The sequence below is a fragment of the Hypanus sabinus genome, chromosome 9 (assembly GCF_030144855.1).
Source record: "Hypanus sabinus isolate sHypSab1 chromosome 9, sHypSab1.hap1, whole genome shotgun sequence".
Lineage (NCBI taxonomy): Eukaryota > Metazoa > Chordata > Chondrichthyes > Myliobatiformes > Dasyatidae > Hypanus > Hypanus sabinus.
In genome coordinates this window covers 76,139,582-76,162,403 of record NC_082714.1, presented here as the reverse complement: position 1 = coordinate 76,162,403, position 22,822 = coordinate 76,139,582, and the positions used below count along the sequence as shown (strand labels likewise).

The 22,822-nt window shown below is 50.2% G+C and overlaps 1 protein-coding gene and 1 long non-coding RNA gene across 2 annotated transcripts in view; one reads left to right on the top strand and one right to left on the bottom strand.

The window, feature by feature from the left end:
- The window catches only part of LOC132399493 (RNA-binding protein MEX3B-like), a 62,144-nt gene extending 41,443 nt beyond the window's left edge, over nt 1–20,701 (top strand). The window contains exon 2 of the mRNA XM_059979919.1: nt 12,164–20,701. Within this exon, the coding sequence (XP_059835902.1) occupies nt 12,164–13,323 (1,160 nt within the window). The 3' untranslated portion in view covers nt 13,324–20,701. The remainder of the gene's footprint in view (nt 1–12,163) is intronic.
- Nucleotides 55–6,021, bottom strand: LOC132399494 (uncharacterized). The gene is made up of 3 exons (XR_009514007.1): nt 4,212–6,021; nt 221–4,098; nt 55–106 (listed from the first exon to the last, which is right to left on the bottom strand). It is a non-coding gene; the product is annotated as an uncharacterized LOC132399494 (long non-coding RNA).
- Nucleotides 20,702–22,822: the final 2,121 nt, after the last annotated feature.

Here is a 22,822-nt window from a genome sequence, read left to right as displayed (position 1 = left end):
GGACACACACTGTGAACGGGGGGGAGTAGAGAGGGATAGAGGGACCTCAGTGTAGGGGGTAGAACACATAATCTGAATAGTAGGGAGTACTGAGGGAAATTGGGACCTCGGTGTACAAGGGTAGGACACATACTGTGAACGGGAGGGATTACTGAGGGACAGAGGGACCTCGGTGTACAAGGGTAGGAAACACTGTGAATGGTAGGGAGTACTGAGGGACCTTGGTGTACAAGGGATGGACTCACATTGTGACGGTAGGGAGTACTGAGGGACAGAGGGACCTCAGTGTGCGCGGGTAGGACAGATAATGAGTGGTACGGAGTAATGAGGGACAGAGGGAACTTGCTTTACAATGGCAGGACACACACTGTGAAGGTAGTGAGTACTGAGGGACAGGGGGACCTCGGTGTACAAGGCTAGGAAACGCACAGTGAACGGTACGGAGTACTGAGGGACAGATGGACCTCCGTGTTCGAGGGTAGGACACATCCTGTGAACGGTAGGGAGTAATGAGGGACAGAGGGACTTTGGTGTACAAGGGTAGTACACACACAGTGAACGGTAGGGAATACTGAGGGACCGAGGGACCTCGGTGTTCAAGCGTAGGACACATTGTGACGATAGTGTGTACTGAGCGACAGAGGGACCTCAGTGTATAAAGCGAGAACAGATAGTGAATGGTAGGGAGTACTGAGGGACAGAGGGACCTCATTTCTGCAATAATTGGACACACCCTGTGAGTGTAGGGAGGACTGAGGGACAGAGGGGTCTCAGTGTATGAGGGTCAGACATACACTGTGATGGTAGGGAGTCCTGAGGGACTGCGGGACCTCAGTGTACGAGGGTAGGACACATACTGTGAAATGTAGTGAGCACTGAGGGACAGAGGGACCTCGGTGTTCAAGGGTCGGACACACGGTGAACGGTAGAGAGAACTGAGGGACAGAGGGACCTCGGTGTACTAGGCTAAGTGACATAGTGAATGGTAGGGAGTGTTGAGGGACAGAGGGACCTTGGTGTACTAGGCTAAGTGACATAGTGAATGGTAGGGAGTGTTGAGGGACAGGGGGACCTCAGTGTACGAGGGTAGGACACACACTGTGACGGTAGCGAATACTGAGGGACAGAGGGACGGTGTACGAGGGTAGGACAGATACTGAATGGTAGGGAGTAATGAGGGACAGAGGGACGGTGTACGAGGGTAGGACAGATACTGAATGGTAGGGAGTAATGAGGGACAGAGGGACCTCGGTGTAGAAGTGTAGGTCACACACTGTGAACGCTAGGGAGTAATGAGGGACAGTGGGATCTCAGTGTATGAGGGTAGGCCACACTGTCAACGGTAGGGAGTACTGAGGGACAGAGGGCTTTGGTATACAAGGGTGGAACACACACTGTGAACGGTAGGGAGTACGAAAGGACAGAGGGACCTCTGTGTACAAGGGTAGGACACACACTGTGAGGGGAGAAAGTACTGAGGGACAGGGGGACCTCATTGTACAAGGGTAGGACACATAGTAAATGGTAGGGAGTAATGAGGGACTGAGGGAACTCGCTGTACAATGGTAGGACACACGCTGTGACGGTAGGGAGTACTGAGGGACAGAGGGACCAGTGTTCTAGGGTAGGACACATCCTGTGAACGGTAGGGAGTCATGAGGGACAGAGGGACTTTGGTGTAGAAGGGTAGGACACACCCTGTGATGGTAGGGAGTACTGAGGGACAGAGGGACCTCGGTGTACGAGTGTCGGACAGATCGTGAATGGTTGGGAGTAATGAGGGACAGAGGGAACTCACTTTACAATGGTAGGACACACTGTGAAGGTAGGGGGTACTGAGGGACAGTGGGACCTCTGTGTACGAGTGTAGGGCATATACTGTGAACGGTAGGGAGTACTGAGGGACAGAGGGACCTCAGTGTACAAAGCTAGGACAGATAGTGAATGGTAGGGAGTAATGAGGGACAGAGGAACCTCGGTGTGCAATGGTTGGACACACTCTGTGACTGTAGGGAGGACTGAGGGACAGAGGGATCTCAGTGTATGAGGGTAGGACATACACTGTGATGGTAGTGACTCCTGAGGGAAAGCGGGACCTCAGTGTACGAGTGTAGGACACATACTGTGAAATGTAGAGAGCACCGAGGGACAGAGGGAGCTCGGTGTACAAGGGTAGGATACACACTGTGAACGGTAGGGAGTACTGAGGGACAGGGGGACCTCGGTGTACAGGGGTAGGACACACAATGTGAACGGTAGGGAGTACTGAGGGACAGAGAGAGCTCGGTGTACAAGGGTAGGACACACACTGTGAACGGCAGGGAGTACTGAGGGACAGAAGGACCTCAGTGTATAAAGCTAGGACAGATAGTGAATGGTAGGGAGTAATATGGGACAGAGGGACCTCGGTGTGTGAGGGTAGGACACACACTGTGAACGGGAGGGAGTAGAGAGGGATAGAGGGACCTCAGTGTAGGGGGTAGAACACATAATCTGAATAGTAGGGAGTACTGAGGGAAATTGGGACCTCGGTGTACAAGGGTAGGACACATACTGTGAACGGGAGGGATTACTGAGGGACAGAGGGACCTCGGTGTACAAGGGTAGGAAACACTGTGAATGGTAGGGCGTACTGAGGGACCTTGGTGTACAAGGGATGGACTCACATTGTGACGGTAGGGAGCACTGAGGGACAGAGGGACCTCAGTGTGCACGGGTAGGACAGATAATGAGTGGTACGGAGTAATGAGGGACAGAGGGAACTTGCTTTACAATGGCAGGACTCACACTGTGAAGGTAGTGAGTACTGAGGGACAGGTGGACCTCGGTGTACAAGGCTAGGAAACGCACAGTGAACGGTACTGAGTATTGAGGGACAGATGGACCTCCGTGTTCGAGGGTAGGACACATCCTGTGAACGGTAGGGAGTAATGAGGGACAGAGGGACTTTGGTGTACAAGGGTAGTACACACACAGTGAACGGTAGGGAATACTGAGGGACCGAGGGACCTCGGTGTTCAAGCGTAGGACACATTGTGACGATAGTGCGTACTGAGCGACAGAGGGACCTCAGTGTATAAAGCTAGAACAGATAGTGAATGGTAGGGAGTGTTGAGGGACAGAGGGACCTCAGTGTACGAGGGTAGGACACACGCTGTGACGGTAGCGAATACTGAGGGACAGAGGGACGGTGTACGAGGGTAGGACAGATACTGAATGGTAGGGAGTAATGAGGGACAGAGGGACCTCGGTGTAGAAGTGTAGGTCACACACTGTGAACGCTAGGGAGTAATGAGGGACAGTGGGATCTCAGTGTATGAGGGTAGGCCACACTGTCAACGGTAGGGAGTACTGAGGGACAGAGGGCTTTGGTATAAAAGGGTGGAACACACACTGTGAACGGTAGGGAATACTGAGGTACAGAGGGACCTCTGTGTACAAGGGTAGGACACACACTGTGAGGGGAGAAAGTACTGAGGGACAGGGGGACCTCATTGTACAAGGGTAGGACACATAGTAAATGGTAGGGAGTAATGAGGGACTGAGGGAACTCGCTGTACAATGGTAGGACACACGCTGTGATGGTAGGGAGTACTGAGGGACAGAGGGACCTCAGTGTTCTAGGGTAGGACACATCCTGTGAACGGTAGGGAGTCATGAGGGACAGAGGGACTTTGGTGTAGAAGGGTAGGACACACCCTGTGATGGTAGGGAGTACTGAGGGACCGAGGGACCTCGGTGTTCAAGGGTAGGACACATTGTGATGATAGTGCGTACTGAGGGACAGAGGGACCTCAGTGTATAAAGCTAGGACAGATAGTGAATGGTAGGGAGTACTGAGGGACAGAGGGACCTCGGTGTGCAATAATTGGACACACCCTGTGACTGTAGGGAGGACTGAGGGACAGAGGGGTCTCAGTGTATGAGGGTCAGACATACACTGTGATGGTAGGGAGTCCTGAGGGACAGCGGGACCTCAGTGTACGGGGGTTGAACACATAATCTGAATAGTAGGGAGTACTGAGGGAAATTGGGACCTCGGTGTACAAGGGATGGACTCACATTGTGACGGTAGGGAGTACTGAGGGACAGAGGGACCTCGGTGCACAAGGGTAGGAAACACTGTGAATGGTAGGGAGTACTGAGGGACCTTGGTGTACAAGGGATGGACTCACATTGTGACGGTAGGGAGTACTGAGGGACAGAGGGACCTCAGTGTGCGCGGGTAGGACAGATAATGAGTGGTTGGGAGTAATGAGGGACAGAGGGACCTTGCTCTACAATGGCAGGACACACACTGTGAAGGTAGGGAGTACTGAGGGACAGGGGGACCTCGGTGTACAATGCTAGGAAATGCACTGTGAACGGTATGGAGTATTGAGGGACAGATGGACCTCAGTGTTCGAGGGTAGGACACATCCTGTGAACGGTAGGGAGTAATGAGGGACACAGTGACTTTGGTGTACAAGGGTAGGACACAAACTGTGATGGTAGGGAGTACTGAGGGACAGAGGGACCTCGGTGTGCAATGGTTGGACACACCCTGTGACTGTAGGGAGGACTGAGGGACAGAGGGATCTCAGTGTATGAGGGTAGGACACACACTGTGAACGGTAGGGAGTCCTGAGGGACAGCGGGACCTCAGTGTACGAGGGTAGGACACATACTGTGAAATGTAGTGAGCACTGAGGGACAGAGGGACCTCAGTGTTCAAGGGTCGGACACACGGTGAACGGTAGAGAGAACTGAGGGACCTTGGTGTACTAGGCTAGGCGACATAGTGAATGGTCAGGAGTGTTGAGGGACAGAGTGACCTCAGTGTACGAGGGTAGGACACACACTGTGAACGGTAGGGAGTAGTGAGGGACAGAGGGAACTCGCTTTACAATGGTAGGACACACTCTGTGAAGGTAGGGCGTACTGAGGGACAGAGGGACCTCAGTGTTCTAGGGTAGGACACATCCTGAGAACGGTAGGGAGTAATGAGGGACAGAGGGACTTTGGTGTACAAGGGTAGGACACACACTGTGATGTTAGGGAGTACTGAGGGACAGAGGGACCTCAGTGTACGAGTGTAGGACACACACTGTGAAATGAAGGGATCATTGAGGGATAGAGGGAGCTCAGTGTACGAGGATAGGACACATACTGTGAAATGAAGGGATCATTGAGGGATAGAGGGAGCTCAGTGTACGAGGGTAGGACATACACTGTGAACGGTAGGGAGTACTGAGGGACAGTAGGACCTGAGTGTACGAGTGTAGGGCACATACTGAGAACGGTAGGGAGTACTGAGGGACAGTGGTACCTCAGTGTACGAGTGCAGGACACATACTGTGAAATGAAGGGATCACTGAGGGATAGAGGGAGCTCAGTGTACGAGGATAGGACACATACTGTGAACGGTAGGGAGTACTGAGGGACAGAGGGTCCTCTGTGTACAAGGATAGGACACATACTGTGAACTGTAGGGAGTAGAGAGTGACAGAGAGACCTTGATGTACTAGGCTAGGAGACATAGTGAATGGTAGGGAGTAATGAGTGACAGAGGGAACTGGCTGTACAATGGTAGGACACACACTGTGAACTGTAGGGAGTACTGAGGGACAGTGGGAGCTCGGTGTACAAGGGAAGGATACACTGTAACTGTAGGGATTACTGAGGGACAGAGGGAGCTCGGTGTACAAGGGTAGGACACGTGACGATAGGGCGTACTGAGGGAAAGAGGGTCCTCGGTGTACAAGGGTATGGCACACACTGTGAACGGTAGGGAGTACTGAGGGACAGAGGGATCTCAGTGTCTGAGGGTAGGACAGACACTGTGATGGTAGGGAGTAATGAGGGACAGCGGGACCTCAGTGTACGAGTGTAGGACACATACTGTGAAATGAAGGGATCACTGAGGGACAGAGGGAGCTCGGTGTACGAGGGTAGGACACACACTGTGACGGTAGCGAGTACTGAGTGACACAGGGACCTCGGTGTATGAGGGTAGGACACATAGTTAATGGTAGGGACTACTGAGGGACAGAGGCTCCTCGGTGCACAAGGGTAGGACACACACTGTGAACGGTAGGGAGTAATGAGGGACAGTGGGATCTCAGTGTATGAGGGTAGGACACAGTCAACGGTAGGGAGTATTGAGGGACAGAGGGCTTTGGTATACAAGGGTGGAACGCACACTGTGAACGGTAGGGAGTACTAAAGGACAGAGGGACCTTAGTGTACGACGGTAGGACACATACTGTGAACGGTAGGGTCTACTGAGGGACAGAGGGACCTCAGCGTACGAGGGTAGGACACATGCTGTGACGGTAGGGAGTACTGAGGGACAGAGGGACCTTGGTGTACAAAGGTAGGACACATAGTGAATGGTAGGGAGTAATCAGTGACAGAGGGAACTTGCTGTGCAATGGTAGGGGACACACTGTGACGGTAGGGAGCACTGAGGGACCATAGTGTTCAAGGCTAGGACAGATCGTGAATGATAGGGAGTACTGAGGGACTGAGGGACCTCAGTGTACAATGGTAGGTCACACACTGTGAACGGTAGGGAGTACTGAGGGTCAGAGGGATATCAGTGTATGAGGGTAGGACACATAATCTGAATAGTAGGGAGTACTGGGGGACAGAGGGCTTTGGTGTAGAAGGGTAGGACACACACTGTGATGGTAGGGAGTAATGAGGGACAGAGTGACCTTGGTGTACAAGGGTAGGACACACACTGTGAACGGTATGGAGTACTAAAGGACAGAGGGACCTTGGTGTACGACGGTAGGACACTTACTGTGAACGGTAGGGAATACTGAGGGACAGAGGGACCTCAGTGTACGAGGGTAGGACACACACTGTGAGGGTAGAGAGTACTGAGGGACAGGGGGACCTCATTGTACAAGGGTAGGACACATAGTTAATGGTAAAGAGTAATGAGAGACCGAGGGAACTCACTGTACAATAGTAGGAAACACGCAGTGACGGTAGGGAGTACTGAGGCACAGAGGGACCTCGGTGTACAAGGGTAGGGTACACACTCTGAACGGTAGGGAGTACTGAGGGACATAGGGACCTCAGTGTATAAGGGTAGGACACACACTGTGAACGGTAGAGAGTACTGAGGGACAGAGGGACCTCAGCGTACAAGGGTAGGACACGTGCCGGTAGGGAGGACTGAGGGACAGAGGGATCTTGGTGTACGAGGTTAGGACACACACTGTGAACTGTAGGGAGTACTGAGGGACAGAGGGATCTCGGTGTACAAGGGTAGGACACACAGTGAACAATAGGCAGTACTGAGGGACTGAGGGACCTCGATGTACAAGTTAAAGGATCCCAGAAGGTGGCAGCACAGATCAGGGGGAGAAGAAGTTGTTCAGGAAACTTGTCTCCATTAGCCTGGCCACAAAATACAAGAGCAGGGGAGTTATGTTCCAACTTTATGGTCCAGCTGGAGGACCGTGTGGTGTTCCGGTCACAGACTGTCAGAAGGAGATGACTGCAGAGGAGATTCCCCGGGACGTTGCTGGGAGGAAGATGCTCCAATGTGAGGAGAGATCGGGTTGACTGCACTTGCAAAGTACTTCATTGGTTGCGACAGGCTTTGGAATGTCTGCCATGGTGACATTCGGGTGATGCCCAAGGACCACATGGCAACACTGATGGTACATTGGACACAAAGGTGTCTGGTGCCACACCCCTAGTAATCAGTTTGCAGCAGATGGGACGATTCCTGGCACAGCTCGGGCTTGAGTTGGTTCAGTCTACAATTTGTGTAGTGGAAGGCAGTGCCCTCGGCCAGTAACCCAGGCCTGTTAGGCAGTCCCACAGTCGATGGGTGGTGCCCAGTCATTATCACCCATAACTCTGGCGAGGCAGATTCCCTGTGGTTTGCTCCACGCCTATTTCTCTGATCTCCTCGCGAGCCTCTGCACACCGCTGTTCCGTACTGGAACAGGTTTGTTACTTTAGCATATTCCACAGTAAAGTGAAACGCCATTCTTGATTATTGTTCAGGCGGATCACATTACACTGAGGTAAAATGATAACAACACTGAATCAAGTGTAACAGCTGCAGAGTAAGTGTAGTAAAGGGAGTGTGATAAGGAACAAGAGGTAGGTTGTGAGGTCAGGAATTGATCTTATTGTACGAGGGAATCATCCATTGATATTTTTACAGCATCCTTGAGCTTCGTGGTACGAGCTTTCAGGCTTTTGTATGGTCTGCCCAATGACGGGCAGAAAGGAGAATGTCAGGGGGTGGGGGTAAAGCAGCTGCTTTACTGAGTCCGTAGAGGGAGCTCTCGAACACAGGGAACATGGAGAGGGGCACGAGAGGTTTGCTGAGGCTTCCTACGCTCGAGCGCCTAAGGTTTCGGCAGAAGTTGGCCATACTTGATCTTTCTTCCTTGGAGAGTAGAATGAAAGATGATGTCATAGGATATAACGCTGTTCAGGGTATGGTCAAACACGAGGAAATCTGCAGATGCTGGAAATTCAAACAACACACAGAAAATGCTGGTGGAACACAGCAGGCCAGGCAGCGTTTGGGGAGTCCAATACAAGAGAAGGGGAGAAGCTGAGGAAAGAGGAGTGGTAGTTTCTGTACACAGTGTAATGAATACCTGGAATGGGCTGCCAGAGGAGAAGGGACTAATGCGCCACGTTTAGGAGGAGGAAGGGCTTGGAAGGTTCTGGAGTGAATGTGGGCAATGGGGAATGGCAGGGAGAATGCTGTGGTCGGCAGGATACCGGTGGGGTTGAAGGGCTTGTTCCCATGCTGACTATCACTTCTACTCCAACCCAAAGCCCTGCTCGCCTGCCCCTCTGTCCTCCAGGACTCTTCCTCAGTGACTGAATGAGGAGAAGGCCTACACCTTCTTGCACGTCGCCCCGCTGAGGCATGCAGGAAATGTGCTATTCAATGCAGGTGCAGCAAGATCCCACAGCCACACTGCTGGTGAACAGCACTGGCCTCCACTGAAATCACAGAGGAACTCCCTGCCTCAGGAGCTTTTCCCTCCACCTGTTTCACCACTGATCTGCTGAGAGGTTGTACTGTTTGATCTGATTCTTCATTGGGATTTTGTCAGGGAGACAGACAGCACAGGAACAGGCCCTTCGGCCCTTCGTCTATGTACTAACCACTCGATTTTACACTAATCCTACCTTCTGAGTGCATTTCATTCTCTCCACAGTACCACCAAGTCACCCACACACCAAAGATAAAAATAAAATTATATATGGCATCCTATACGACCCTGTGATTTGCTTTTCTTGTGGGCATACATGGTAAATCCAAGAAATGCAATAGATTCTGTGAAAGACCACACCCAACAGGATGGACAAACAACTGTTGTGTAAAAGACAACAACACGAAAGAGAATAAATAAATGAGCAATAAATGTGGAAGATGAGATGAGTGCTTGAAAGTGACTCCACATGTCATGGGAACAATTCATTTCTGGTGTGAGTGAAGTTATCCCGCTGTTTCAAGAGCCTAATGGTTGAGGGGTGATAACTGATCCTGAACCCGGAGGTGTGGGTCGTGAGGCTCCTGTACCCCTTTCCTGATGGCAGCAGTGAGAAGAGAGCATAGCCTGGGAGGTGGGGGTTGGTGGGGGGGGGGCATTTACAGTGCAGATTAACCCACCAACCTGGGCATTGTTGGGATGTGGAAGAGACCCAGTGCGCAGGGAATACTCACACGGTCACTAAGAATGTGAATTCGAGTCTCTGGATCCCCACAAGTTGATAAGGTGGTTAAAATGTGTTATGGTCTGCTGGCTTCATTTGAGGGAGGTGCAGTGGAAAAACTTGCCCTGCATACTGTCCATATGTCTCATACACAGTGCATTGAGCTGGAGCATGGTAAAACAGAGAAAGTACGTCGCAGGTGAAGTCAAAACAAGCTAGATTGTGCGGTCAATGGTCAGTCTATCTTGTACTAGGGAACCATTCAAGAGTCTTGTAATGGGCATAGAAGCTGTCCCTGAGCCTGGTGGTATGAGCTTTCAGGCTTTGGTACCTTCTGCCTGATGGGCGGGGGCAGAAGAGAGAATGTCTGAAGTGGGTCAGGAGGGGAGGGTAGTTTCCTTGATCTGCTCAGCTACTGTATGTCCACAGCTCTCCACAGTGTCTTGCAGTCTCAGGCAGAGCAGTTGCCATACCAGTGAGGTGCTCAAAAAATCTCAAATACTAGGGGAGCATAGTTTTAAGGTATGCATGTGGGGGAGTGGTGTGGAGGGATGTTTAAAGAAGATATGCAGGGCAAGAATTTTTTAGAAACAGAATGGTGAGTGCTCGGAGCGGGTTGGTGGAGGTAGTTCTATTGAAGAGGTTATCCTGTGGTCACATGCGTATGCCAGGACATGGACCTCGTGGGGGTGGAAGGGATTTAGTTTAACTTGGTAATGGTTCTAAGGGGTAGGCTCTCCCTCATCACTAGTTCTGCACCCTTCGCTGCCAAACTGTCTTTTAAAAGTTGTTATGGTACCTGCCTCAGCCACTTCCTCTGGCAGCTCGTTCCACATGCATACCTTCTGTGTATGTGTAAAAGAAAGTTATCCTCAGGTTTATATCAATTATTTTCCCCTCTCATCTTAAACCCTGTAGTTTTTAGATTTACCCAACCCTGGGAAAAGTCTACATTCACCCACCCTATCAATGTCCCTCATGATTTTGTATGCCTATAAGATCACCAGTCTCCTGCATTTCAAAGAAAAAAAAGTGTTTGCTTCAGAATTGGAATCAGGTTTAATATCACTGGCACATGTCGTGCAATTTGTTGTTTTGCGGCAATTAAAAACTATAAATTACAATACAAAGAATATATTAAAACGTTAATTGAATAATTATTGCAAAAAGAAAAGGGAAAATACTGAGGAAGTGTTCATGGGTTCACTGTCCATTCAGAAATCTGATGGCAGAGGGGAAGGAGCTGTTCCTGAAACATTGAGTGTGTGTCTTCAGGCTCCTGTACCTCCTGTCTAACTTCTCCCTATAACTCAGTGCTGGCAACATCCTTTTAAAGATCATCTGCACTCCTTCCGGCTTAATAAAATACTTCCTGTGGCAGGGTGACTGAGACTGAGCACAACACTCCAGGTTTGGCCTCACCACTGTCCTCTACAACTGCACCATGACCTCCTAACATTTTTACTCAGAACCTTGACTGATGAAGATTGTGTGTCAAAAACTTTTCCACTGACCTGTCCACCTGTGATGCATCCTAATAGTATGCATCAATTAAAAATCTCAAATACAAGAGACCAAGGCCATTCAGCCCATTGAGTCTGTTCCACCATTCTATCATGGCTGATATTGTCCCTCTCAATTGCTTCTCCTGACTTATCCCTGTAACCTTTGTTATCCTTACTAATTAAGAACCTATCTACCTCCACTTTAAATATACCCAATGACTTAGCTCCCACAGTCAACTCTGGCAAAGAGTTCCACTGATTCACCACTGGCTAAAGAATTTCCTACTCATCTCTGTTCTAAAGGACAGCCTCCTGGTCCTAGACTCAAACTGTGGGAAATGTCCTGTCCACATCCGTTCTAGGCCTTTCAGCATTTAGCAGGTTTCAATGAGATCACACCCCCCTCATTCTAAGCTCCAGCAAGTACAGTCTGAGAGTTATTAGGCGCTTCTCGTTTATTAACCCTTTTGTTACTGGGATCATTCTTGTAAAACCTTCTCTGGACCCTCTACAGTGCCAGCACGTCCTTGCAACACACACACAAAATGCTGCAGGAACTCAACAGGCCAGGCAGCATCTAGAAGAGTACAGTCGACATTTTGGGCTGAGACCCTTCGGCAGGACACTATACATCCTTTCTTGGATAAAGGGCCCAATGCTGCTCATTGTATTCTAAATACGGTCTGATCAATGCTTTTATATTGAAACGAATGCCAACATTGCATTTCTTTAAGGTGAGAGGGGGCAAGTTAAAAGGAGAGATGGAAGGCAAGTTTTTCTATACACAAAGGAGGATGTATGGAACAGGCTGCTAGGGGAGGCAGTGTAGGTGATTAAGAAGTAGTTTGCTGGCCCCGTGAATGGGTAGGCAGAAGGGATTTAGTCTGTCTTGGCATTGTTGGGTCGAAACTCCATGCTCTCCTGTGCCTTACTCTTCGTTCTACTCTCTGTCTCTGTCTCCCTCGCAGGCTGCAAGATCAAAGCACTGCGGGCGAAGACCAACACTTACATCAAGACACCAGTGCGGGGCGAGGAGCCGGTCTTCGTAGTGACGGGCCGACGGGAGGACGTGGCAATGGCACGGCGAGAGATCATATCAGCAGCTGAGCACTTCTCGCTGATCCGCGCCTCCCGCAACAAGGACGGGGCACCAAATGGCGCGGCACCACTACCGCCAAACCTGCCAGGCCAGACCACCATCCAGGTGCGGGTCCCCTACAGGGTAGTGGGGCTGGTGGTAGGGCCCAAGGGCGCCACCATCAAGAGGATCCAGCAGCAGACGCACACCTACATTGTGACGCCCAGCCGCGACAAGGAACCCGTCTTCGAGGTCACCGGAATGCCGGCCAATGTAGACCGGGCCCGCGAGGAGATCGAGGCGCATATTGCCACCCGCACCGGTGGTTTAGTGGACCTGGGCGACGACAGCGATTTCCACGGTGACGGCCTAGAGCCGGGCCTAGCAGCCTCACGCCCTCACCGGGTCTGGAGCAAATCAGCGCTAGGCCCGGGCCGCAAGCCCCTCCCCGGTTACCGCGGGGGTGGCCCAGCTCCCACGGACTACTACTACGGTGGCGCCAAACTGGCCGAGCCCCCCCATCCCCACCACGCTCAGCACCACCCTCCCTCCTTTGCCAACGGAGTGGTCTTCGGCGAGGCCTTCCCGTCCTCTCCCTTTGGTGCTGAGGCCCGGGAGCTGGAACCTGCAGCCGGTCCCCTCTGGACTCCTCGCCCTGAGCTGGTGGGCCCATCATCAGAGACCCGGCGGGGCAGTGCCGGAGGGGGCGGAGGGCTGTCCCACCTCTCACCCACCCTCCCCGAGTCTGGCCTGATTGCTGGTGGCCACTCTCTGGCCCGTCGTGCCCACAGCGACCCGCTTCAGGGCAATCTGCGGCCGGCGGGGCCCTCTGGCCGGCCCCCCTCGCCAGGGGGAGGGGGAGGGGGCAGCCGCCACCCCAGCACCCGCGAGTGCCAGGTCTGCTTCGAGAGTGAGGTCACGGCCGCCCTGGTACCCTGTGGTCACAACCTCTTCTGCATGGAGTGCGCCAACCGCATCTGCCAGCGCAGTAACCCGCACTGCCCCGCCTGTCTCAGCACCGTCACCCAGGCGATCCGGATTTTCTCCTGATTCGCCACCCTGCCCCCACTTCAGTCTCCATTTCCTTTTTTAAAATCCGTTTTCCTTTGGTTGTAGGCATTTGGATTGGGTCAGGACGCATGAGCGAAGTTGGCTGGGGTGCCCGTGATGTGCCCACGCTCCCTATCCCCCTCTTTCACTTTCCTCCTCCCTCTTAACCCCTTCCTGCCCAAACAGTGACCAGCGGGCTCGTCCCTGCCCCTCGTGGGGGGTAGTTGGGGAATAACACTACAAAACCCTGAGGGATGGAGGTGGTTTCCTGACCAGATTCACGGAGCGAGGACCCTTCTGCGGGACACGAAGACCATTTGGAGGGATGGGGGTCCTGGGGTTGTCTGGCACAAAGGCTGGAGAAACTCCCTCCCTCCCCCTTCCCCCCAGCCCTGATCCACCACTTCCACACCCTTTGGCCTGAGCGAACCTCGGGTTGCCGAGGCTCGGCTCCTGGGCAGCTGTGGTGCTGCCTTGGAATGGCTCTGCTTGGAAATCGGGGATTTTCCTGCACGTCGGAGAGAGAGTTGGGTCAGCTCAGCAGCCAGTGAACAAACCACCGGAGATCTGTTACCCTTGTTGTAGGTGGACAATGGGACATCAGAGAGCAGTGACCAGAGAATTTTCTTGAAATCCTGACCATTTTTTTTGTAATCATTAATTGATGTCACCTTAGAACGGGTGACAAGGTGTGGTGTTGTAAGTCCAATTGATGAGAGTAACAAGTATGTTTCTAGATTCCTGTTATTGTATGGTTATGCCAATGCTGCTGGGCCCGCAGTGTTTTCAGTCAAACTGTTCTTTCTCTCCCTCTGCCTCCCACTCCCTCTCCTTCTCTCACTCTTTCCTCTGTCTCCCTATCTCACTCCTCTTCACTCTCTACCTCTCACCCTTTCCTCCCTCTCCCTCTCTTTCCTCTTTCTCTCTCACTTTCTCCTCCCTCTCTCCCTCTTGCTTCTCTCTTGCTTTTTTCCTCCCCCCCTTCCCTCCCTCCCTTTCTTGCTCTCACTTTAACTTCCTCGCTTTCTTCCCTCTCTCTTGCTTGCCTTTCCCGTCATTGTTTCACTTTGCCAGGGTTTTTGGCAATTAAGCCACAAAAATTGTGTGGAGTTGTGTGTGACCTGTAACACCGATGTCCTTGCAAGTGGACAGATTTGCCTTTTGAACTTAAGACAAATAAGCGCTGAGCAGAGGGAACTGAAGCAAAACTGATATTGGGAAATGAATCCTTTTTGTAGCAAGTGTCAGAATTCAGCAACACCCTGGTTTTCTTTCCCCAAGCCTCCATGATTTGACCTGTTTGAGTTGTGTCTTGTCCCACCCTCTGTAACAACTCTTGGGATATATGGATGTGGATGCACTGAGCTTTAGAGAACTGGCTCCCACTGTGGCTCTTCCCACAGTAAACCCATCGGAGCCATTTGTTGGAAATGTTAGTGGCTGAGAACTGTGTGCTTGTCCAGAGATAGAGGAGGAGGGAGAGGATGTCTCTGTTGGTGGAAGTAGGGCGGTTCTCATCTGGGTTCATGCTTCGGATCAGAGACACGGGTGCTGTGTGAGGAAGGTCGAATGAGAACTGGTTTTAGTTTGTGGTATTCATAGTTCATAGATATTTTGTTTTTCTCCCCCCCCCCCCCCAAACATTTGGATGAATTTTACTCTTTCAAGTTTGGGTTCATGGAACACCTGAGTGGTAATACATAGTTTAAGGTAGGAAAGACCAAGTCTGATGTGTTTATGGAAGGATGTTGCATTAATTGAGATGCATAATTCCCATCTCCATCTCCCTCTTGCTCAGCTAACTGCCTGTTGTGGCTACGGCATCCCCTACTCTGTGCACCTGGTGAGGCCCCTGTTTATTCCGCCAGTGCGGTCCACCATCAGCACTGCTCAAACAATGACAGCCCTGAACAAGACCATAAGACAAAGGAACAGAATTAGGCCACTTGGCTTATCAGGTCTACTTACTCCACCATTTCTTCATTGCTGATTTATCACCCCATTCTTTTATCTTCTCCCGTAACCATTAATACCCTGAACATGTTTTACATATACTGAACGACTTGTCTTTCACTGACATCTGCGGCAATTAATTCCAGAAACTCACCACCCTCTGGCTTAAGAAATTCCTTCTTATCTCTGTTCTGAGGCTCTGCGCTCTGGTCCTAGACTCACCACTACAAGGATACATCTTCTCTACATCCACTCTATCTAGGCCTTTCATTATTTGATAGATTTTAATGAGATCCACCCTCATTCTTTTAAACTCCAGCAAGTACAGGCCCAGAGCCACCAAATGTTCATGTGTTAACATTTTCATTCCCAAAATCATTCTCATGGACCTCCTCTGGACCCTGTCCAATGCCAGCACATCCATCCTTAGATAAGGGACTCAAAACTACTCACAGTACTCTTCAGTGTGCTCGGACCAATGCCATTTAAAGCCTTAGCATCACATCCTTGCTCTTATATTCTCGTCTTCTTGAAATTAATGTTGGCATTGTATTTGCTTCCTTACCACTGACTCAACCTGCAAATTAACCTTTAGAGGATTTTGCACAAGGACTTTCAAGTCCCTTTGCATCTCTGATTTTTGAACTTTTGTCTGTTTAGATCCTTGCCTTTATTCCTTCTACCGAAGTGCATGACCATGACCATGCACTTCCCTGCACTGTGTTCTGTCTGTCACTTCCTTGCCTCTTTACCCAATCTGTCCCAGTCCTTCTGCAGACTCCCTGCTTCCTCGACACTACTGGCTACTCCACCTATCTTTGTATCATCTGCTACCATGGCAACAAAGCCATTAATTACATCATCCAAATGATGGACATATAATGTAAAAAGAAGCGGTCCCACCACTGCAGAACACCACTTGTCACCGGCAGCCAACCTTTATTTCAACTCTGCCTCCTCCCAGTCACATAACCATGTTAGTATTTTTCATGTAATACCATGGGTTCATCTTGTTAAGCAGCCTCGTATGGGACCTTGTCAAAGGCCTTCTGAAAATCCAAGTAAACAACATCCACTGACTCTCCTCTCTCTATCCTGCCTGTTATTTCCTCAAAAGAATTCCAACGGATTTGTCTGGCAAGATACTCCCTCATGGAAACCATGCTGACATTGGCCCAGTTTATCATGCACCTCCAAGTACCCAGAAACCTCGTCCTTAATAATGGACTCCAACACCTCCCCAACCACTGAAGTCAGGGTAACTGGCCTATCATTTCCTTTCTTCTGCCTCCCTCCCTTAGAGAGTTGAGTGACATTTGAAATTTTCCAGTCCTTTGGAACCATAGCAGAATCTAGTGATTCTTGAAAGATCTTTACTAATGCCTCCTCAATCTCTTCAGCTACCTCTTTCAGAACCCTGGGGTGTAGTCCATCTGGTGCAGGTGACTTATCCACCTTCAGACCTTTCTGCTTCCCAAGCACCTTCTTAGTAATAGCAACTACACTCATTTTTGACCCTGACACTGGAATTTCTGGCATTCTGCTAGTGTCTTTCACAGTGAAGACTGAGGCAAAATATTTATTTTTTTGTCCACCATTTCTTTGTCTTGCATAGCGGCCTATTACTTTAAGAGTGCAGCGTTGGGACAGTATTGAGGAAGCTTCCATCTGCCTGTCAAGGCTCACTTGCCTTCGATCACTTTTGCTGAGCAGTGCAGAAGGTGATTGAGGTTGCTGGGGAAGTTGGCATGCATCCGTAGCTGTCCCCAGCTCCATCATCTCACAGTGGTTGGGTGATGCAATGCTGGTCAAATCCACGTTGGTCCATTGGACTGTGCTGGGGGCGACATCTGGTCTTTGCAAAATCCAGAGATGGTTGTTCTGGACTTTGGAGAAACTTATGAAGGACAGCAAGGAGTTTGAGCGATGTCGTCCCAGGAAGTGAAGGTGGGATTTCTCTCCATTAGGTAACGGGAGGAACATTATTGCTCTTAATCTTCCCCACAACTTCCCACCTCCTGCCGATTCCTGTTCCACTCCCCACAACAGTCTCAACCAGGCTACCAAGGTCTGAGTTTAGGATCTTGTGTTGTTCTCCCCTCTGAGATGGCCCCCACTCCTACATCCTACAGTGCCTGAGTGCTTTGTTGGCAGATGCCTAATGATACTCCATTTTGCACTTAGATGGCGCATTTAATTTGGAAAGTTCTTGTCCTCATCTGCTTGGTTGAGTGTGTTTTTCAGAGCTGAAGATTTCAGTCTTTCCATCTTGTATTCTCCGTCTCTCCACACTCCGTGTTCTCTCCCCCTCTCTCTGCGCTCCCCCCCCCCTGTGTTCTCTCTCCTCCCCATGGCCCTTGCGTTCTCCCCCACATTCTGCCCCCCCCGTTGCATTCTCACCACCCCCATTGCATTCTCTCCCCACCCTGTACTTTCCCCCTCCTCTCTGCATTCTTGATCCCTCTGAATTCTACCTCCGCACCCCCGTGTTCTCTTTTCTCTCTCTCTCTCTCTCTCTCCATTCTCTCCGCCCCCACATTCTCTTGTTCTCTCTCCCCTCCCCACCCTCTCCACACCCCCTCTTTCTCTATGTTCTCTCCCCCATGTGTCTGCATTGGAAGGAGGCAGTGGGATTTTCAAGTGACCTCTTTCACCAAGGGAGTGGAACAGTATCAGCAGTATTGGACCTGGAAAGGGCCTTATTAATGTATGTTTCCCATTATATTTTATATTCAGAATTGTAGGTCATTTTATATTCCTTGTAAACAAAGAGAAATTAAAGGGGTCTACTCAACGAAATTTAACTGCTGACAGGAAAATTTCTAACAAACCGGTAATTATGTTGACAAAAATTTTAGTTCTAGTTTAGTAAATATTTTAATACCATATGTTAAATGTATTTGTAGGTGAATTATTTCATTAAAATACTTTATGAGCAAAGTTTAACAGAAAAACGCAAAAAGTATATTTTATTTTTTACCGATCAATGTCAAAAGTTCAAATACTGATATTTGCAAAAAACAAAATTTTAAAAATTGAGAGTTTTATTTTTGTGACTGTTTAAAACGTTTTACGTACCAAATTGTGTGATTCAGTTCTGATGCTTTGCTCTGTGACAATGTGACATTTTCCCTCCTGTTTTCTCTGAGATGTTTACACATACATACTTGGGTCATTGTTTCAAAAACTAAGACGGGAGGGTTGAGGGTGGAGGTGGGGTTGGGGGGGAAGGGAGGGGGTGATTAAGTGTGTAAAAAAAATATATTAAGAGCTCTGGTGTGCAAGTACAGGCAGGCAGATTCTCTCGCTTGACCCTCTCCTATCCTTTATTGCATTTGTAGATTTAATTGCTTCTTCTGTCCTGTAGAAGGTTGGAGCCTTTCTGAAGTATTGCTCCATTCCTCGGGGGGAGGAAGCCTCCCAGTGGATGGTGATGTGGGAGGGGGACGATGTGCGAGTAGGCACAAGGATCAGGGTTGTCTGGGACTTGGCTGTTGGTGTGTGGGGTGGGGGTGGTGAGGAAGAGTACCAATGATGTCCGGGATCAGTGTTCGCCTTTGTGAGCGTGGTATTTATTTAAAGCTACTGCTGGGCTGCTGGAGCTCTGACTAGCGGCGGACAGGAAAAGGGCAGCAAGGAGAGCTGGAGTGTGTGTTTGTCAGGGTTGGGTTGTGTGGGGTAATGGAAGGTGCTTCAGGAATGTGTGCCCTTCTCGGGGGCCAAAGCCTTTATCGCTGGTTCAGGATAGACACGTTCTGACTTGGACACAGAGCTCCTTGACAAATTTCCCATACGTTCAGGTGTGCACTGACCCTTTCCCTGCCATTTGCCACTCCGTGATGTCAGCTGACTGGTGTACAGCCGTGAGGGCAGCAGTCCACCCAATGTGGGGGGCCATCGTGGGGTCCTCCTGGGCTCATGGGCTGTCACCTGCCTGGCATGCTCCGGTACCCTGCCATCCATCGCTCGTGCCATCGCCTAAACCTGACCATGCCCACTGTCGCCTGTCAGATTTGAGATGGATCCCAACCACGTGACCCATCCTACCTGCTGAGGGTGGCACTCCCACTCTTCACTCGGGCCCTGTGTCCTGGTTGCTCTGTAATCGCCTCTCCCTGTGGTAATCACCTCATTCCCATCCCAGACTGCCTCCCTCCACTCCCCTGTCCCCTTCACTCCTTTATCCTCCCTCCCTCCAGGTTCAAATTTAATCAGAAAACAGAGAGTGAAATGAATCGTTTGTGTTAACACATGCCAGATTGTGCTGGGGACAGCCAGCAAGTGTAGCCACACATTCCGGCACTAATCCCTTCCATCACTCCCCATCTCCACCCTCCCCCTTCTCTCCCACTTTCACTCTCCAATCACCCTCATCCCACTTTGCTCCCCCTTTATCCCCCCAACCCCCACAGTCTGGTCAGGGGTCGCAGCCAGTGCTGGCAAAGAAGATGTGGGATGGGGTTGCTGGGGTCACTGGGCTGGCCTGGCTGAGTTCAGTTTGCTCGGGGATGACGACCTTCCAGCCCTACTCACCTCGGCCATTTCCAGCTCTGCCCAAGGGGCTTCTCACACACACCCCATCCCAGCGACTCCCCCTCCCACACTCACGGTGCTCCCAGCTCAGTTTCTTATCATGCCTGGTCCCGATCCTGAAAGAGGAATTTTGAGCACTGATCAAGTGCAAGCCTTTTTGTACGGTAGAGGAGGAAGCAAGTCCACCGAGCCGGGAGCTGTGGAGTACTCCTGCTCCACCACAGCAGGCCGTGCCAGCATGTCCCTCATCACTGCATCTGCGATCAAGCTGGGTCCTGGTGTCAGGGAGCCATACTGTACGCTGAGGGAATCGCACACTGCGCAGTGATCTTACTGCCCTCAGCCTGGGATGTCCAACGGAAGCAGATTCACTCAAAGCAAGCTGCAGAGACCCAGACCAGACACTGTTTGCCCGAGGTTCCTCAGCTCTGACGCTCCCTGAGCATAGGTCCCCCTCTCGCGAGCTTTCTGAACAAAACCCACCTTTCCTGCCGAGAGGATCAATTTCAAAGTGACAGCCCCCCTCTTCTGAGACTTGCAAAGGTGGCTAACGAGTTGCCAGATCTGGGAGCCATTCCTGCCTTGTGCACAATTAATCTTGTCCTTTGGACGATTCCTGCAACTCCATTCTAACTAAAGTATCTGTAGCATTTAGTGTTTTGAGTAGACAGGGTCCCATTAGAGGTAGGGCTGCTGGTGTCAACCTTGTGTTGTGACTGTTTAAAATCTATAATAAAGTGGTAAAAGACTGTCTGAAGGAGAGGGTAGATTTATTAAAATGATAATGTGATTGTGATTTTTATATTACTGAATGTAAAAAAAAAACACAAAAAAAGTTTATAACAACCAAATAAGCATTTATGATAAAAATATTTTAACAATATTGCATGTACATTTTGGTACCCTGTGCTTCTGTTCCGAGTCTCTGTTTTCTGTGTGACGGGGGGCGGGAGGTGAGGGGATGGGGATGACCCCTTTCGAGCTATTTCAAACTGAAGGTGCCTTTCTCCTGCAGCTCCCAGGGCTTCGCCTTCTGTCCCAGCCATCCACAATGGCCAGGGGTTCTACGACTTCAGACGGGAAGAAGGAAAGGATTTGTGTTGTCAGCTATATACTCTGGGGCTGAGTAATTGAGAGGAGCTGCTTTCAGAGATGTGGCAACAAAGAGATGATGTTCAAAACACTCCTGGAATATCCTAGCTTCTTGAGTGGGAAATCACCATCTCCACACTCCTCAATCCTTGCCGCCTGTTGCCACCTTGCTCCCGTGTTCACTGACCTTGATATTCTCCTGTGGGATTTGGAGTGGCAGAGGACAGCAACAGCCCTTTGACCCAATTGGTCCATGCTGACTAAGGTTCCAATCTAATCCCGTCTATTTGCCCATGTCCATGTACCTGTCCACCTGTCTTTTAAATGTTGTTAATGTATCTGTCTCAACCACTTCCTCTGGCAGTTTGTTCCATTTACTGACCACCCTCTGGGTGATTAGATGATTTTAACCACCCGCAGGGTGAAGAAGTTGCCTTTTAAATTTCTCTCCTCTCAGCTTAAATTCTTGATTCCCCAGCACTGGGATCAGACTGGGTTATGAGAGCCTATTGACATCTGTGAGTTAGTTTCCAACGCATCCTGGTAATCAGTCATTGAATGCCTGGAGATGAGATTGTTGTGACGCTGGCCTCCTTTCACTCATCTCTCACTCACTAAGCAGGGTGCTACAGAAATGATGCTCAAAACTCCCACCGCCAAACTGGGGTAGAACTCGAGCTCCATCAGGAAGATGCTGTTCACCAAGCCAGGGCTGAACTCCAGAGCTTAGCAAACTGGTTATCAGACTTCCTCATAGACTGTAGACTGGGAGCATTGAGGCTGCCTCTCAGGCAGTTTCTGCATTTTAAATTGTGTTTTATTTTGGAGTTAAGATTAAATTAATATCTACTTTTTCATTCTCATTTATCTAGTTCTTCCAAGGCCAATGCAGTCAGGAATCGGCTGTGGTGGGGGTCATCTTCTGTCTCATGATGCCAAGGTCAGAGCCGTGGTGAGGATTCTCCATCCGTGTCTAGGTGTGTTTAGATTCAGGAGTAGTTCTGCTTATCATTGCGACATTCACTGAACTGCATCATTTGCATTTACAACCAGCACAACACCATTAAGGAGCCCACCACCCAGGCCCTGCCCTCCTCACACTGTTACCTTCGGGAAGGAGGTACAGAAGCTTGAAAGCTCACGCTCAGCGATTCAGGAACAGCTTCTTGCTTCTTTCTGAATGGCCATTGGACCCATGTACACTAACTTGTCACTTTTTATTTCTGTTATTTTACACTACTTATTTTAACTTATTTAAAATATATATGTGCTGGTGATATGAAATGTGATTCTGAATGTAGAGGTGTGCCGCGGGCGCCTGCGGGTATCATCACTCATCCAGCACCAACAGAGCATCCAGAGACTGCAACACGACGTCTTGTGTCACCCTTCCACACAGCTCGACTTTGAATGTGGAACATGGAGCAGAGACCTGACCTGACCTCTAACTCCCCCATATGACTGACCCTAAACCTAACGTGACCCCTAACTCCCCTCTCTTGTCTCCTGAACGATCCCTGCAATCTTAAAAAAAAGACTAGGTCTGAGCCACAATCTTGATGGAAACCGCAGCTCAGCACCATCTTAACCACGTGTGCATCTTGGGACAACCCTCCAGTGAACAAAAGATGTGGGGGCTGTAGCCCAGGGAGCAAAGAGCAGGGGTGGTGGGAGAGGTGTGGGCAGGGAGTAAATGATTGGCTGGAGCTGCAGACAAGGGAGAAATGTTAAACACAAGAGATTCTACAGTTTCTGGAAATTCAAAGGAACACACATACAAAATGCTGGAAATCCAGAGGACCGCCTATACAAAATACTGGAAATCCAGAGGAACATGCATACAAAATTCTGGAACACGCACACAAAATTGCTGGAAATCCAGAGGAACACACATACAAAATGCTGGAAATCCAGAGGATCT